We start from the raw sequence: 17,372 nt of genomic DNA on the forward strand, positions 1-17,372 counted from the left end.
TCATGTATGTGGTATACATTTTTTGAGGTGGCTTGGGAAAGCACCTTCAGGGTACTGAGACCTAAATTCCTTAATTTTCTTCTTTTGAACAGGCACTTTAATGCTATGTTGATGCAGGAAAGCTGGGCTCCAAAAGAAAATCTTGCTCTGAGACTAAGGTTGTGAGAACAGGGCAAGAAGTGTTCGTGCCACAACCTTCTTCTTCACCCAGGCTTCCTAGCATTTATTTTTTTATTTTTATTAAAAAAATTTTTTTTTTTGCAGTACACGGGCCTCTCACTGTTGTGGCTTCTCCCGTTGCGGAGCACAGGCTCCGGATGCGCAGGCTCAGCGGCCATGGCTCACGGGCCCGGCCGAGCCGCTGCATGTGGGATCTTCCCGGACCAGGACACAAACCTGTGTCCCCTGCGTCGGCAGGCGGACTCTCAACCACTGTGCCACCAGGGAAGCCCTTTCCTAGCATTTAGATCTTTCTGTTATAAGAAACAATTGGCTGATAAATTCTGTAGCCTTCTGGATGCTTTGATGGGTTGAAACTAAATTCTTCCCCCAAGCCCTCGCTTTCCTTAAATTAAGAGGCAATGAGACAACACGCTTTGCTGTGGTGTTTGGGTCAGGATGCTGATATTTATCCTGAACATTTGTGAAAGAAACAATTCGGTATAGTGGCAATAGTGCTAAACTTTGAGATGAAAGATCTAAATTAAGTCCTGTCTCTGCCACTTCTCAGATTTCTTGACATTGGTCCAGGCACCCATACCTACCAAACAGAACTTCCATAAGCATCATGTAAGATGTACATTAAAAGTGTTTCAAAAATTGTTTTATTATACACATTTTATTATACATTGGAAGGTTGATGCTTGAAATTCTACTGTTAGCATTTTACCCTCTTAGTTTGAACCTTCATTGCCTTTAAAATTTTAAATACTCAGAGCAGAACATATTAAAATCCAAGAATTGAGGGAAGAGCATTCCACTCACAGGTCCCAAGGCAGGAATGAGCACGGCCTCTTCAAAGAATAGGAAGAAAGTCAGCTTGACCAGAGCAAGCAGGGAAGGCAGAGAAGGGCTGGCGTGGTAGGAATTGAGGTCTGGAGGGAGGCTGGTGTTAGATCATTTGAAACTGAGACTGTGGTTAGAAGTTTTCATTTTATTCTAATTGTTATAGGGAGGCATTAGTAAGTTTAATTAGAGAGTTATATATTTTTATTTAATTTTTTTAAAGGATTCTTTGGCTGATGCATACCAAATAGATAGAAGTGTTAATAGACATTTCAGTAGCAGTAATGTTGAGATGGGTGGGGATTGTTTCCACAGGACAGAGACAACGAAGGTGGATGGAAGTACATGGATCTAGCAAGTAACTTGAAGAAATGAGGCAATAGAACTTGCTGACTAAATGTGGGTCAGAGAGAAACTAGGTTTTTGACTTGAGCTGTTGGATGGATGGTGTTGCCATTTACTGTGATGTTAGCAATGGGAAAAAACAAATTTGCAGAGGGCTGAGGATCAAGATTTCTATTTGGTCAATGTTAAGGTGGAGGTAGAGATTCCTATTAGACACCCAAGTGGAGATATAGAGAAAATACTACATTAATCTAGAGCTCAGGACCAATTGAGGGACTGGAGATATGAATTTGGCAGTCAATGGCAAAGACATTCTCACTAGTGTCATCAAGCTTTGGACTCTCTAATATTTAGGGAGGAACAGTAGGGAGAAACAAAGGAGACCAAGAAGGAGGAGGCGATGGAATAATCAGAAGGGTGTGGTGATAAGGAAAACAAAAGACACATGTGTTTTAAAAGCAAGGAATTTTCAGCAGTTTTGAATATTACTGAAGTCAACATAGGCAAGGGAAAAAGATGAATATCCGATTTGAGGTCATTTGTGACCTTGACAAGTGGAATTTCTGTGGAATGGAGTGTGCAGATTTCCAGTTGAAATGGGTTGATGGGCAAATGGGATGTGAGGGGATGAAAGCAGAGGAGCTAACACATTAGTTACATTGTCTCTTTTGTTATGGGTGCAGGGAAATGGGATATTTACTTGGTGAGGAAGGTGGTAATGTTGCAATTGGTGTGCTAAAGAGAATGATCCAGTATTGAGGGAAAATTCATGTGACACTCTTGAAACAACTTATTACAAAACTATTAATATCCCCATTTGATAGATGAAGAAGCTTTATCACAAAGGTTAATTAAGTTGCTAAGGTCACAAGGTGGTAAATGACAAACCAAGAATTTGAACTCATATTTTGTTGTTTCAAAGTTCAATGTCTTTCCACTATGTCACCTGTTGTTGGCTGACTAATGCCCCCAGCCCAGGTGCCCACATCCTAACCCCTAATCTCCAGAGAAGCTGCAGTAAGGTATCTTATACAGTATGGTAAAAGAGACTTTGCAGGTGTGATTAACTTAAGCATTTTGAGATGGGGAGATTATTGTGGATTATCCAAGCAGGGTCAATATAATCACAAGGGTCCTTATAAAAGGAGAGAGGATCAGTGTTAGTAATAGAGGTGATGATGGGAACAAAGGATTGGGGTGATGTGAGGAAGGGGCCACGAGCCAAGGGATGCAGTTGCCTTTAGATATGGATTCTCCCTTCAGATCCTCTAGAAGAAACCAGCCCTACCAACACCTTGATTTTAGTCCAGAGAGATTCATTTGGGGTTTCTGAACTTCAGAAATGTAACATAATAAGTCTGTGTTGTTTTAAGCCATTAAGTTTGTGGTAATTTGCTACAGGGGAAATAGGAAACTAATATACCACCTTTACTGTGTTGATTATTTGCAGAATTGTCTACTGCCCCTGAGCTCAATTTAAATGCGTTTTATCATGACACTGTCTAATGATTATACTGAATAAATAAATACTAACTTCTGTATTTAAAATGTTGTTTTACTTGACCATCAAGGCAAAGATGACAGTCTTACACAACTTCTTGTTGCGGGGTAGTAATTTTGAAACTTCTGAAGATTACTGTGGCAAATATTTTGGGTATGAGGCCCTCATTAGCTCTTACAAAGAGTAGCTGCAAACCCAAGGGCTGCCAAGTTACCTCTTGAACTCTGGGGGGTGTTGGTTCCTTAAATCTGGTCTTTCTCTTGTCCGGAATGAAACCTGTCTTGCCCCATCTTTTCTGTATGCTCTCTATAGCATATGATGAACCAATACTCTTGTGATTTGGAGTAGCTGGGCTTTTTAAAGACTTTTTCTTTGATCTGATCATTCAAAAGGGTGAATTTTTATCTCTGCCACCAATTTTAAGCTCTTTACACTGATAATTAAATTCCAGATCATGTGTAAGAAGTAAAGCTTCACAAACAATATCATACATGCCTTTATGTGACTATTGCTTTGCTTTAGTAAGAAGTAGGGTGAGTGAAACCAAGTATTTGGAAATATTATTCATAGGTATAGCTCACAAATATCTAAATACATTGGAACGTTTCTACTTCTGATATCAATTTTTTTTTTCTCTTAGCTTTTTGATGTGGAATACATTTCAGTCAATTTGTATTATTAATGTAAAGAATGTACTGTCAGGAAAATTGAACAGACTTTAAGAATAAATATTTTTATTAAAATCTTTTATAACTGCATTTCAAAAGTAAATATGACAGTCATTTGGGTTATATTCTCCAAACTTCATTATTAAGCCTGTGAAAACTTGCCAGTCAGCTGACGTAGAATAGCTTGGCAGCTACATACACATTCCATCAAATGGGTGTGAGAAAACACTACTGAAACATACTGACATGAAAAGAACTTTCTCTCGTTCAGGACAAAATGTAACCAGATCTATGAAGAATTTCGGACTTAGCTGCACACATTCTTTAAGAGCACGTGTGAATGGGGTGGGTGGCTTAGGCATTTTGCTTGGGAAATGCATAGAAAAATTGGGATGGCTTGTGGTTTTGTTCACTGCAACCCTAAAATGGACATACATATTGGAAAATGTTGATGAATTCAATATTAAAGAAAATTTATAATGTTAACAAGTGAATACCTTTTCAATAAAGAACAAACAGAAAAAAGAACGGAAAGCATAGGTCCTCTCAGCACCACGTGGTTTGTCGTGAAACTGTGATAGGAGTTATTTCATAGGGTCATTCGTCTCACATTATGACTTAATAATTATAATTTTGAGTTGTTGGCTGTGTGCTCTTCTGGATTTTAATTTTCTAATATTTATGGACACAGTTTTATGGTCCTCTACATTATTTAATCTCTGTGAAATTACACAAAATGGTGTAAGCACAGCAACGTAAATTCCAGCTTCAGGGCCACCTGCCCAGCTTTGGAAAGTGGTAGGATCTTTGACATGACAATGTTTTTGCTGTTCTTTCTAATAAAATGTGCACCCTGACTGTTAGCCACCTGGAAATTGTAGCAAGATTATTCTTACATGAAAATAAGATTCAACTGGGCTTTATAGTTCTACCACAGCTAATACTAATGTCAACTTTTGGCTTAAGGTCTCAATGGATATTTTGGCAAGATTAAGTTGGATTAGATTGCATGAGAAAACTGGGATAGTTTGTGGTTTTCTTCACTGAAACCTTGAAATTAACATAAATATTAAAAAGTGCTAAGGAATTCAACAAGTGTCAGGCTCCCATACAAATCGGTAGTAAGTAGCACAGATTTTATATGTACTGTTAGAAGAAATATACTTAAGCTGTAAACGCAAATCTTAGATGAAATATCTTTCTGTCGTAAGATCTGTTCACTGGTGAAACATGTCAGGAATATTGTAAAACAGAACTTTCTTGAACCTGATTGACACCCCAAATACCACACAAGAATAGTTAAATTATGTTATATCCTCCAAGAAATTCTAAATTATCTGAACCTAAGTTTGTGCTTGGCAGGCAAAGCACTATAAAAGCTTCAAGGTGATCAGCCTGCCAAAAAACAGAAATTTTATTTTTCCAAGGCTCATTACAAATGATACATTGGTACTTTATAACATGGATTGTGGATTTTGGATCTTTCTTTACTCCTTCGTTCATATTCTTGAAGAAGTAAGACTGATCATTTTACCTATGACCTAAAAGGTTATTATTATTATTATTTTTGCGGTACGCGGGCCTCTCACTGCCGTGGCCTCCCCCGCCGCGGAGCACAGGCTCCGGACGTGCAGGCCCAGCGGCCATGGCCCACGGGCCCAGCCGCTCCGCGGCACGCGGGATCCTCCCGACCGGGGCACGAACCCGCGTCCCCTGCACCGGCAGGCGGACTCCCAACCACTGCGCCACCAGGGAAGCCCAAAAGGTTATTATTTTAATGTAGCAATTCGTTTCTTAGCCTCTAAAAGCATAGGAAACATTGCTATTGTCTGGAAATGTAGCGATAACATCAAGATACTATGTGGAGAGATTATTCTGAAATAGTTTAATTCTGAAATAGTTTATTTTATAAGAAACGAGGTTAATTTTTTATTATTAAGCATTATCTAAGGAACATTATTTTTCCCAAATAATTTTCCTGGAAACCTAGACTAAAGAAAAGACATCGCATTAATTTAAAACAGTGATACATGGCTTCAATAATTCTAGGTAATAGTAAGAAGTTAAAAAGATAGGAATCAATGAAGAGTCGGCTAAAAAAAGCCAGGGCTTATCACATGAATTCCAGTTCTTTAAAATAAAGATAATTTCTATCTGATCAGATAATGCAATTTAAATTCAATAATGACTCTTGGAAAACATAAGTATACACGTTTTATTGACAAAACGTTTGCATTTGTGCTTATTTTATACTTTTAGAAAATAAAGTATCTAAACTTTAAATAAATGGCAACTTGCACAAGTTTTATATTGTTTAGTTGCCTTTTTTGTGCAAGTGTTTCCTGCCTCTACATGATTGCAGAATCTCACATTCACATCAGCAAATGTAGACTATAACTGTCTGTATAATTTGCCACCATGTATGGATTTTTAAAATATAATATTTTTAAAACACTGTGGGCAAAGCTTGACCTATATCGATGTGATGTCATATGGCCATTCATTGTAATTATTTCACTTACTATCACAGCTGCAGTCTTCACGTTTAATATTTAGTGTTCTCTTGCAAAACATTCCTAACATATATTGTATTTTTCTGCATTGACCCATGCAAAATGCATGTGTTTTTATACTAATCACTTGTGCATGTTTGACAGGCCACATTTTAAAATACAATATGATGTTTTACTTTCCTGAAGATTAAAAACTGATCCTTCTTTTTCTCTTTCTATCACAGTGTATGGTGTCATATCTATAGTAAATTATTCCTTAGCATTATGTTTTATATCTGTATTAATCTATTTTCTCCTTGCTATGGCTTTTATTAACATTATTGCATATGCATTAGAGGTCCTGTGTGTCTTAGAAAAAAAACTAAGAAGGGTTTCATATAAAATTCATTTCCTATAGGTTAATGGAAAGCAATACATATAAACAATAAAACAAAAATCCCTTTGGACCCTATTTTGTTCTGCCCTGATATTGTAACTTATGCCAAAAATGCTTTTATTTCTGGTCCACCTCATGCTTCTGATAACACTTCAGAGAGACTTCTCTCAGTATATAGGTATGTGTTAAATCACAACACACTGGTTATTTCTTTCAAAGACAGTTAAAATTGGTGTTAGCTTGATTTATTGCTATTGGTAGTTAGCAAGGTCCCAGGATGGCAGAAGCCATGTCTATTTTGTTCACTATCCAGAGGAGGCCAGAGGGAGGGCCTCAGATGTAGGGCCTCCAGGGGACGGAGGAGAGTCAAGCATAGGTCCCAGCAGCTGCTACCTGAAGGATGGGAAGCCAGGAGGAGCTGGGTGTGTGGAGAGAGGGGAGAGTGCACCTGCGTAGCAATCAGATTGCACAAAGGAGATCACTGAGGTGAGGTTTGTACAAGGTACAGACACACCAGGGTGGCGGAAGCATGGAGGGATGGACAAGCCTAGACCTTGCAGGTCCTCTAAGCAATGAGGAGGAGATTGAATTGACTCAAAATGCAATGTCAGGATCAGTTGACTACTTGTAGTTTGATTTAATGGGAGATACCTGAACGTAAAAATATCCAGCATGAGACTCTGTCAAATGTATTTATAAAATAATCTAAAAGGTGATCTCACTACAGTGGAAATAGGTATTTTGAAGCTGGAGAGTTTTGATACGGAGAGGCATTGGCCCTGGGTTCAAATTTCCTCAATTCCCAAACTGGATTGACCCCTTCTTTCTTCTTTATCCTTTCTTTTATTTTTAAAATTTTTTTCTTAATAAAGTATAGTTGATTTACAATATTGAGTTAGTTTTAGATATACAGAAAAGTATTCAGTTATATATATAATTTTTTTCAGATTATTTTCCATTATAAGTTATCATAAGGTATTTTATACAGTAAATCTTTGTTGCTTATCTGTGTTATGTATAGTAGTTTGTATCTGTTAATCCCATACTCCTAATATCCCTCCCCCACCTCCCTTTCCCTTTGGTAACCATAAATTTGTTTTCTGTGGGTTGACTCCTTCTTAGTGTCTGACTTGGGCTGGCTACATTAGAACCCTAAGCCCTAGTTTCTTCATATCTGGGATGGAGATAATAATAGTACTGAATAATATTAATATGATATAAAAATGAGATTGTACCCTTATTACATGAAATTCAGAGCTTTCTTTTTTCGAAATCACATTTATCTGTTGCTATCCCTATTTTTTAAGCACAGCATTTCTCTTTCAAAAGAGAGGAATGATACTGAAAAAAATTAAATAGTACAATAGTCCAAGGTGACATACTAGTGACTTGTATAGCACTGAGAAGAATTGCTAGCCAATCTGTAGGCATTTTCCCACTTAATGGTCATAAGAACTCAGTGAAGTACATGATGATTCTGTTTTCCTTCACAAATAAGGATATGAGTCACAGGCAATTTATGTGGTTTTTCTACTTTCAGCTACCTAGAAAGTGGCAGAGTCAGAACTTGGACCAATAGACTCTGGAGCCCAATGTCTCACACATTAAGCTCCTCTTTGGCAAGAAATAATACATTTAGTAATATAGCCTACATATTGTAGACCCATCAAATTTTATTAATATGGCTATATACTACATTCAAAATTACTTGCAGTAATTGTGGTAGCCTGGTTGTATGAACTTTTTAAAAACAGCTTTATTGAGGTGTAATTGGTATAAAATACTGCATGTACTTAATATATACAATTTGATGAGCTTGGACATATGTGTGCACCCATGAAACCATCACCATGCTCAAGATTATAAACATGTCCATCACCTCCAAGAGTTTCCTTGTGCTCCCACTTCTTTTTTTTTGTGGTAAAAACAATCCAAAAATTAATATAAGAAACCAGAGTCAATCGCATTAAAATATTTTCCTATATATCAAAGGCTTTGTGCTACAACCACTGAAAAATACTTTCATAGTCATCTGAAACAAAACGTGAAGATTAGGTACATATGTATAGAGAAAATGAATGCTTTAATAAATACACATGAGGATTAAATATCCCCATTACACTTGCTTGAGAAACACTTTAGAACAGGAAATACTATTGAAATTCAAGGACTAAATAATTAAACCCAACTCAATTTTGTTTAGTCAGATGTGAAAAAATACATAGTTAATTGGTAGGCAAGATCTCAATGTACCAGAGTCTAATTATAGAGTCTTCAAAACACTAGTGAAATAAAAGTTAGACATTTTAAAAGACATTACAATTTTATGATACTGATTTATTTTGAAAAATGGCAAGGTTAAATTTAAGTTTAATATGCTGAAATAACTTTTCTGTCTTCATTTTGGAATTTCTACCAAAAGAAATATTTCATTAAATAGTGAAATATATATAAATATAAAAATATATACATATAATACTTGGTATGCTTCTAATTAAGAGTTCCTTTTGTTCTTTTTTTTTTTCATATTGGTCTTGGTTAACTAATGGTCCAGGAAGTTTGGTCAGTTATATTACCATTGCTCTCTGAGTTACGGTAAATGAAAAGAACAGTTGCTCCAAGTCAGCACTAATTCAAATATGATTGGGCATATACTAATGCTAACAAAAATAATTACAACCACAAATCTATATTATTATAATAAGGAGAGAATTGGTTTGGCATCTCTACAGAACACTTATTAAAATGTGTCTTTTTCTACAACTGCAAGTGATATGCATTTAATATTATATAGCCTTGTTTTCAGTGAATAGAAGTTTACTTTGTAACTTAATTGGTATCATGAAACCCCTTCAGTTGATTAAATAGATGGTTCATAAAAAGACAGTTTATGATCTGTAACTATATAAGAGGAAATGAAAAAAAGGGAGTAGTTAATGTCATGAATACAAAATGTTATCTAAGCTTATTTACACCAGAAAATCTTCTTTGATAATAAAAATGGCTAATCTTATACAACCACAGAACTTTATTAATTTTATTTTATTTTATTATTTTTTTTTTTTTTGCGGTACGCGGGCCTCTCACTGTTGTGGCCTCTGCCGTGCGGAGCACAGGCTCCGAACGCACAGGCTCAGTGGCCATGGCTCACGGGCCCAGCCGCTCCACGGCATGTGGGATCCTCCCGGACCAGGGCACGAACCCGTGTCCCCTGCATGGGAAGGCGGACTCTCAACCACTGTGCCACCAGGGAAGCCCAGAACTTTATTAATTTTAGATTAACCTGCATGATTTGAGCATTTATTTTAAAGAAAATGTTCCACTTGCTAAATCCTCAATGTGGTTATGTTGCTATATTGAATAAAGTAATGGGTGTACACACTGATAACAAAGGTTTGCATTTACCAATTAATTTGTCTTTGCTACTTATATGGAAAGCTGTTTTTAATTCATTTTTAAAGCTTTGAAATTACTGAGACTTTGTTCAGTGTTGTCTGTGAAGCCTCTTAATTTCTAGGAAACAGCTCATCACTTCTTTAGCAGTTCTCCCCAGAGTACCATGTACATATCCTAGGAAGCTAACATTGATTTGACACATAATACAATGCTAAAAAAATTTGATTAAATAAATATATTTTTATAGGCATATTATGTATTTTAAATTTTATGTGCTTGTCTCATCTACTGGACTATAAAATCTTTAAGGATAAAGACCATGTCTTATTCATATTTTATTTTTTGAATTTATCATAATATTAACCATAGTAGGAAATTAATTCATGTATCAGTTAGATGTCATTTTGACTCCAAGTAACAGAAAACTCAACAATCATAGCTTAAATAAATATAGCTAAATATAGCTAAATATTTTGATGTCATTTTGACTCCAAGTAACAGAAAACTCAATCATAGCTTAAATAAATATAGCTAAATATAGCTAAATATATAATAAATATAGCTTAAATAAATATAGCTTAAATAAATATAGCTAATCATTCTCACATAGCAAGGAAACCAGAGGTATGGATTCTTTGTTTCATGCTGCAGCTCCATTGTTACATCAAGCTCTTTTCATCCATCTGTTGCACCATTTTTAATGTTACAGGGTGGCTGTTACACTTACCTTCTTCCAGAATCATGTCTTTGTTCAAGCAGGAAGAAAGCAGAGGAAAAAGGGTTTCTCATTTTGATGTTTTCACATTTTTCTAGATGGGAAACTTTTCTAGCAGACTTCCCCTCACATCTCATCAGCCAGAACCAGGTCATATGCTGCTTTAAAACCAGTGAATGGTGAATTAAATGGGGGTTGTCATGGAAGATTTAGACCACTCAAGATTTAGCCCCTGGGATTGGAATAGAGGCTTATCCTTCCAGAGATCAACAGCTTCTGCCTTCCACCTGAACAAATTGTGCTTTAGTTAACAGGGGAAAAGGGGACCATTGAGCAGTTAATGGACAATATGTGTTACAATAAATATTACGTGAAAAGAATTGGATTTCCTAAAATCACATCCTGTGCTATCCCCAGTTGCATCTTTATATATTTATTTGTATTCGTTTGGCAAAATTAAATGTGAATGATTTCTGTTTCTTTGAGGATAATTACAAATGCATAAAATCCTCTCTATTTTTACAGTGGGAAGAAAAATATACAATGTTGAGAAGATGCATTGTTTTTATCACTTTCTGTTTTAAATGTCGGTCTTGCTCTTATAATTGCAGAGGAAATTCAAATGCAATTATGTTCTCTGTCTTTTTTTAGGCCTGAAAAGATAAATATGAATTTAGATTCCATTCATCGGTTAATTGAAGAAACACAAATCTTCCAGATGCAGCAGTCATCAGTTAAACCACCGTGTGACCTGGGGGCACCTGCCTCATCCCGCAGGGACACCTGTAGCTCCTGTTTGCCCCTTCATGCGCTGCAATCTCATGCCGCTCACAACTCCCATGCTCATTCCTGCAACATCAACGACTGGGGCATTTGTGAAGAACTTCGCCTGCGGGAACTGGAGGAGGTCAAGGCCAGAGCTGCTCAGATGGAGAAGACCATGCGATGGTGGTCAGACTGCACGGCCAACTGGAGAGAAAAGTGGAGTAAAGTTCGAGCTGAAAGGAACAGCGCCAGGGAGGAAGGAAGACAACTCAGAATAAAATTAGAGATGACCATGAAGGAATTGAGTGCCTTGAAAAAAAAGCAAAGTTTGTCACATCAAAAAGAGGCCTTGGAAGCTAGAGTCACCCAGGACCGGAAGCTTCCTAGTTTCATAGAAGTGTCCTATGCACAGAGAGACCCCTTTCAAATTGGTTCCAAAACGTGTGAGTCCATCAGAGAGTGCTTGGGAAAGAGAGAATATCCTACCAAGGAGAACATAAATAGTAAGGTCAGAAAAAAATCCAGAAGAATTTAGAGGTTATGTGCATATTTGAATGCTGTATATAGTAATGGAGAGGGAAGAGAAAATAGCAAAACCAGTGGTGACTGTATTTGTTTGTTTAGGCTGCCAGAACTAAGTACCCCAGACTGAGTGGCTTTAGCGACAGAAATTTATTTTCTCACTGTTCTGGAGGCTACAAGTCTGAGATCTAGGTGTCAGCAGGGCTGGTTTCTGCTGAGGCCTTCCTCCTTGGCTTATAGATGGCAGTCTTCTCCCTGTGTCTTCACATCACCTTTTCTCTGTGTGTGTCTGTGTCCAAATTTCCTCTTCTTCTTTTTTTTTTTAAATTTATTTTATTGAGGTATAGTTGATTTACAATGTTGTGTTAATTTCCACTGTATTGCAAAGTGATTCAGTTATACATATAAATATATTGTTTTTCATATTATTTTCTATTCCAGGATATTGAATATAGTTCCCTGTGCTGTACAGTAGGACCTTGTTGTTTATCCATCCTATATATATATGAGTTTGCATCTTCTCTTCTTATAAGGATACCATCACTAGGCCCACCCTGATAACCCTCATTTTAACTTAATTGCCTTTTTAAACACCCTGTCTCCAAATATAGTCACATTCTGAGGTACTGGGGGTTGGGGGGTGCAGACTTCAACATATGGGTATTAGGGAAGACACGATTCAGTCCATATTACTGATATTACTAGTATTTTTAGCCAAAGAAAAACCCCAGCATTTTTTTATGTTAAAAGAAGATATTTAGAGAGATTTCTCTCCATTTACCCTAATAAGCGACTCTTAAATTATCCATGCAGTAGTTTAAAACATTTCCCAAGGTTTGGGACTCTGGCCTCACAATTAATTCCTGTAAAATGGGTACCATAGGGAAATACCTTTAGGGAATACTTCACACTACCCACTTTTGGAATTTCTTGGTATATTTGGAATCTTGAAATTTCTGAGCATTCTGCACATAACAAAAGTTTGTAAACTTTAATCTAGCCGTGCATACACTTATCTGTTGATGAACCACCCCCCATATATATTTTTAAATCTGACAAATATTATTAACAACTCATGGAACATACTTTGGGAAACTTTAGGAATTCATGTTATCTCTTTAAATAGTTTGTATTATTTACCCTTTATATTATTACCCCTTTCTATTTAATTCCATCTCTAAAAACATAAAATCAATTAATATCTTGCTTTTCTATAATTCCGTCTAAAATGTTAAGCTTTTCATGATGTATGGAGTGTATGTTAGATATAACATAGTCCACTGTAAATGGAAAATTTTAAGAGACCGCAGGGAAATTTATTTTATTGGAATATGGTAGAACATTGAAAGGAAAAAAAAGCCTAAAAATATATAAGTTAAAGTTTGTCCATATAACACTATTAGAGAATGATAAATAAGTGAAAATATGAATTTGATGCTGAATCGTAACATTTTATTTCCTTTCAAAAATGTTTTCTTCATGATTTTTCTACATTGGATTTTAAAATTCAACAATAATAATTGTTTTGTATTTTTTTTTCTTTCAGGAAGAAGGTTTGATTATTGACCCATTAAAATTAAATGAAGAGGTGAAACTCAATCTAGATTGTCCTGATTTATTCAAGAATGGTGGTTCTGAAAACCGTACAGTGAGACCTGGATTAAGACTGCAGGCAATAAATCTGCCTCTGGAGAATGGAGTTCCTGAAATTTCAGCTTTGCAGGTGAATTTGGATGAGTTCCAAAAAATCTTATGGAAAGAAAGAGAGTAAGTACTAATTATTGTCTTCCTTAACCAAGTCTGTTTTTCAAACTTCTTAACATTGTTAAGTCTCTTAAACTAGCCATCTGCTAATGTATTTTACCTATGACTAGTCATTAAGTACTAATATTTGAAAAATGAGTTTGAATTTTATATTCATTTTTTGAATTTTGAAAAATAAGTTATAACAGGTTCATTTTTATCATTTTTTATCATAACCTTGTTCTCATCTTCTCTGGTAGATCACCCTCATTATATTTGAATTATTAATGTTTATGATAAAAATAACCTGTGTATTATCTAACTTTTACAGCATTCATAGATTTCAGTGAGTCAATAAAAATGAATAGATATGTTAATATTCATAAGGGGAAACTCACAATTTTGTGAGGTACTGATTACAGAAAAAGATGCTTTATTCATTGACCATGTATAGTAGAGAGGAAGGAGAACTAGACTTGATTAAATCACCTGGACATTCATCTTGCTTCTGACATACTCTAGCTATACGATATTGGGTTAGTAAAGGGTGTGCTATTGTCAACTTTGTAAAAATATGGACAGTGATACCTGTGTTCCAATGATCTATTGTTTTATAACAAGTTCACAAATGATGATTATTATTGAGACAACAATCACCACGTATTCTGTTCATGAATCTTGAGCATGGATTTCTATGGACAGCACATTTGTTGCTACATGTGACCTCAGCTGGGATGGCTCCAGGGCCGAGGGTGACTTTAGGTGCGGGGGGCAGTGTAGGATTATCTGAAATCTCACTTACTCCCATATCTGCCAGCTGATCTTTTTTCTCATCTGGGATCTCAGTTGGAACATCTGTATATAGCCTATCTGTGTGGCCACTTGGCTAACACATGGCATAATGGCTTGGTTGAAAGTGAACATCTGTCAAGCACAGAGAGAAATAAATGGTATTTTAATGACCTGGCTTTAAAAGTCACATAGCATCACTTCTTCCCTCTTCACTGGATTCTTATGAGGATCAAACACAATGTCTGGGAAAGTGGCCACTAATATGAATTACTCAATATGGGTTTTTTTGTTGTTGTTCCCTCATGATCACCCTAGAAACTAATAAGTGGAATATTTGATGTACTTTAAAATGTGGTCCCCAAATCTGAAAATAATTATTTTTCCATCTCTTTAGTTATAAGACTCTGAATGGGCAGAATAAAAAAAAAAAACTGGGAGTGATGTATATTATCACTAAGTATGAATATAATTATATATTATATAATGGTTTTAATTTCCCTGGTTTACATGGATTGAAACAGTGATAAGTATGCACGCAAACCTTTCACCAGTACTACAAGCTCTTTATCTGCCCATCCTTTTCTGTCAGCCACAAGTCCTCTGAAATTTATTCCTACCACTAATTCCCTTTTTCAGATTCTTTGCCTATACCTCACCACATGCACAGATTGTGATAATACAAGTATCTGTGTAGAGAATAAATATTTATTATTCTACCATCAATTGTAAATTCCTAACAGAGGCAATCAACCTTAGTAGAAAAGAGAATAAAATTGAACGCCTGCACCCATATTAACAATTAATTTTCTCTGGAACTACAGGTCTCAGTCAAGTTCTAACCTCTGGGCTTCATTTCTTGAAGGATTTAACTTTTTAGTGGTTATAGACTTCTCTCCAACCCACTCACAATGCTACTTCACCTACATAACATAATAGGAACAATGTGAAAATGCTGTTTCCTGCATGTAAACTCCCCAAAGTACCAGTTTTAATGATACACATGTGTGTCTTTACACTCTCACTTGTACACATGTACATGTACATATATATCTGACTTCCTTGGAATAAATGAACAATCCCCACAGTATTAAGTAAGTCCCCCAGTTCTCAGCAAATTCAGCATATAAACAAAAGACAGGCTGGAGAATAAGGGGGAAACGGGGCCTTTGATTCCATTTTGCTTCCTCACGCTCCTCTTTAAGAAGCAGTCCCACGGGTGTGACATGTCCATGAATTAACATTAGCCTGCAATCCACATGAGGCCATGGCAAAGCCTTTTTTTCTATCACAAGAGAATGTTTCCCAAGGATACAGTATATACTTTTACTATAAATCTGTCTAATCTTTTAAATCCTTCCTCCTGGAATCTCAGTGAGTGGGTGGCTGGAGTTGAGAAGATGTGAATGTAATTTTTTCTATGTTCCCAGCTAGTGGGAAACTTCTCTTGACTAGAGCACAGGAATCAACCTAGAGAACTCAGGGAATCATTTCCACCATTGACTGACTAGAACCCCCTCATCTAAAACACTAAAGTTTATCTATTATTTGTATTATTCATACTGTTCAGTTTGATGAATAATTACCCAGTATCTGGAAGCTGCTCATGTACTGAGAATTTGTATATTTCTGATCTCTTAAAAAAACCGACCTTCCCAGGTAGGAAATTTGAGATGAGGGCAGGAAGACTGATCCTCGTACAGAGCTAGGTGTACCTAAGCATTTAGGAAGAGGAACTTTGGCAATATTACGTCTTAAGTAAGAGAGATGGTGAGGTAAAATATTTTGATGTGCTGTTTTAGCCTTTAGAATTAGTTCTAAAGTTAAACTGCAGATGGCACCTGCGTCCCTTACAAAATGTTAGCTTTCTGTCAATGTGAGCTTTAATTGCCCTTTCAATTTTATTTCCTTAGTTTGTTTTCTATATAAGAAGAGCAGTATGCTTCAATTATTTTTCTTTGCTTCATTAAATGTTATGTTTTTTTTCTCAATAAAATGAGATTTTAAATCTTGGTGAGATAGTACAGCCAACTGAAAATGCTCCAATGATTAGCATGAGAAAGAAATCTATGTATCTGGTTGTGAATATTCCTCAAGACAATGAAAAAATTGCATGCAAGTCTGGTTAATATTATTTAATGTAATATTGTTAAAGAATAGAAAGTCAGATCTACTTTACTTATTTATTCACTGTTACTAATGGGCTATACAGTAAGCTTATAACTGACAAATAAAATTTGTATATATTTAAGGTATACAACATGATGTTTTGATGCATATACATACTTGGAAATGATTACCATAATCAAGCTAATTAACACACCCATCACTTCACATAGTTATTATTTTTGCATGTGGTTAGAACACTTATGATCTACTCTCTTAGCAAATGTCAAGTATACAGTACCATGTTGTTCACTATAGTCATCATGCTGTACATTCATCTTTCTTTTTTTTTTTTTGCTACTGAGTTGTATGAGTTCCTTTTATATATTTTGGATATTGACCCCAGTGTGGTGTGCAAATAATTCCCCCATTCCATAGGTTATCTTTTCATCTTGTCAATTGTTTCTTTTGCTGTGCAGAAGCTTTCTAGTTTGCTATAGTCCCACTTATTTATTTTTGTGTTTTTGGTACCTGTGCTTTTGATGTAGAATCAAAATAATCTCTGCCATTACTAATATTCAGGAGCTTTCCCCTTATGTTTTCTTCCAGGTGTTTTACATTTCAGGTCTTAAATTAAGGTCTTTAATTCATTTCAAGTTAATTTTTGTGTATTTTTACAATTTCTTTTTTACTCTAAAGTATGTTTGTGTTTGGGCAGTCCTGTACCTAATGAGAGAGTCTATCTCTCTGTGTAGACAATAAAAGCACTAGTAACTCCCTACCTCAGTCTCCTTTGCAGCTAGGGTGCAGACGGTTGACATAGGAACAGCTATTAAATGTAACCACCTTGTTGTTTTAGCATAAATTAGTCCTCCAAAGAGATGAGAGCACCAGCATCCATCCTGGTGAGGGGAGAAGGCAGTGGCAG

The 17,372-nt window shown here is 36.0% G+C and overlaps 1 protein-coding gene across 8 annotated transcripts in view; it reads left to right on the forward strand.

Annotated features, from left to right (window-relative positions):
- CCDC102B (coiled-coil domain containing 102B) overlaps nucleotides 1-17,372 on the forward strand; it is a 268,909-nt gene that overhangs the window by 38,236 nt on the left and 213,301 nt on the right. For all 8 annotated transcript variants that reach the window (XM_073790811.1, XM_073790810.1, XM_073790809.1 and 5 more), the window contains exons 2-3: nucleotides 11,171-11,792; nucleotides 13,353-13,573. In XM_073790811.1, the coding sequence (XP_073646912.1) occupies nucleotides 11,187-11,792; nucleotides 13,353-13,573 (827 nt within the window). In that variant the 5' untranslated portion in view covers nucleotides 11,171-11,186. The remainder of the gene's footprint in view (nucleotides 1-11,170; nucleotides 11,793-13,352; nucleotides 13,574-17,372) is intronic.

The sequence above is a fragment of the Tursiops truncatus genome, chromosome 13, assembly GCF_011762595.2.
Source record: "Tursiops truncatus isolate mTurTru1 chromosome 13, mTurTru1.mat.Y, whole genome shotgun sequence".
Lineage (NCBI taxonomy): Eukaryota > Metazoa > Chordata > Mammalia > Artiodactyla > Delphinidae > Tursiops > Tursiops truncatus.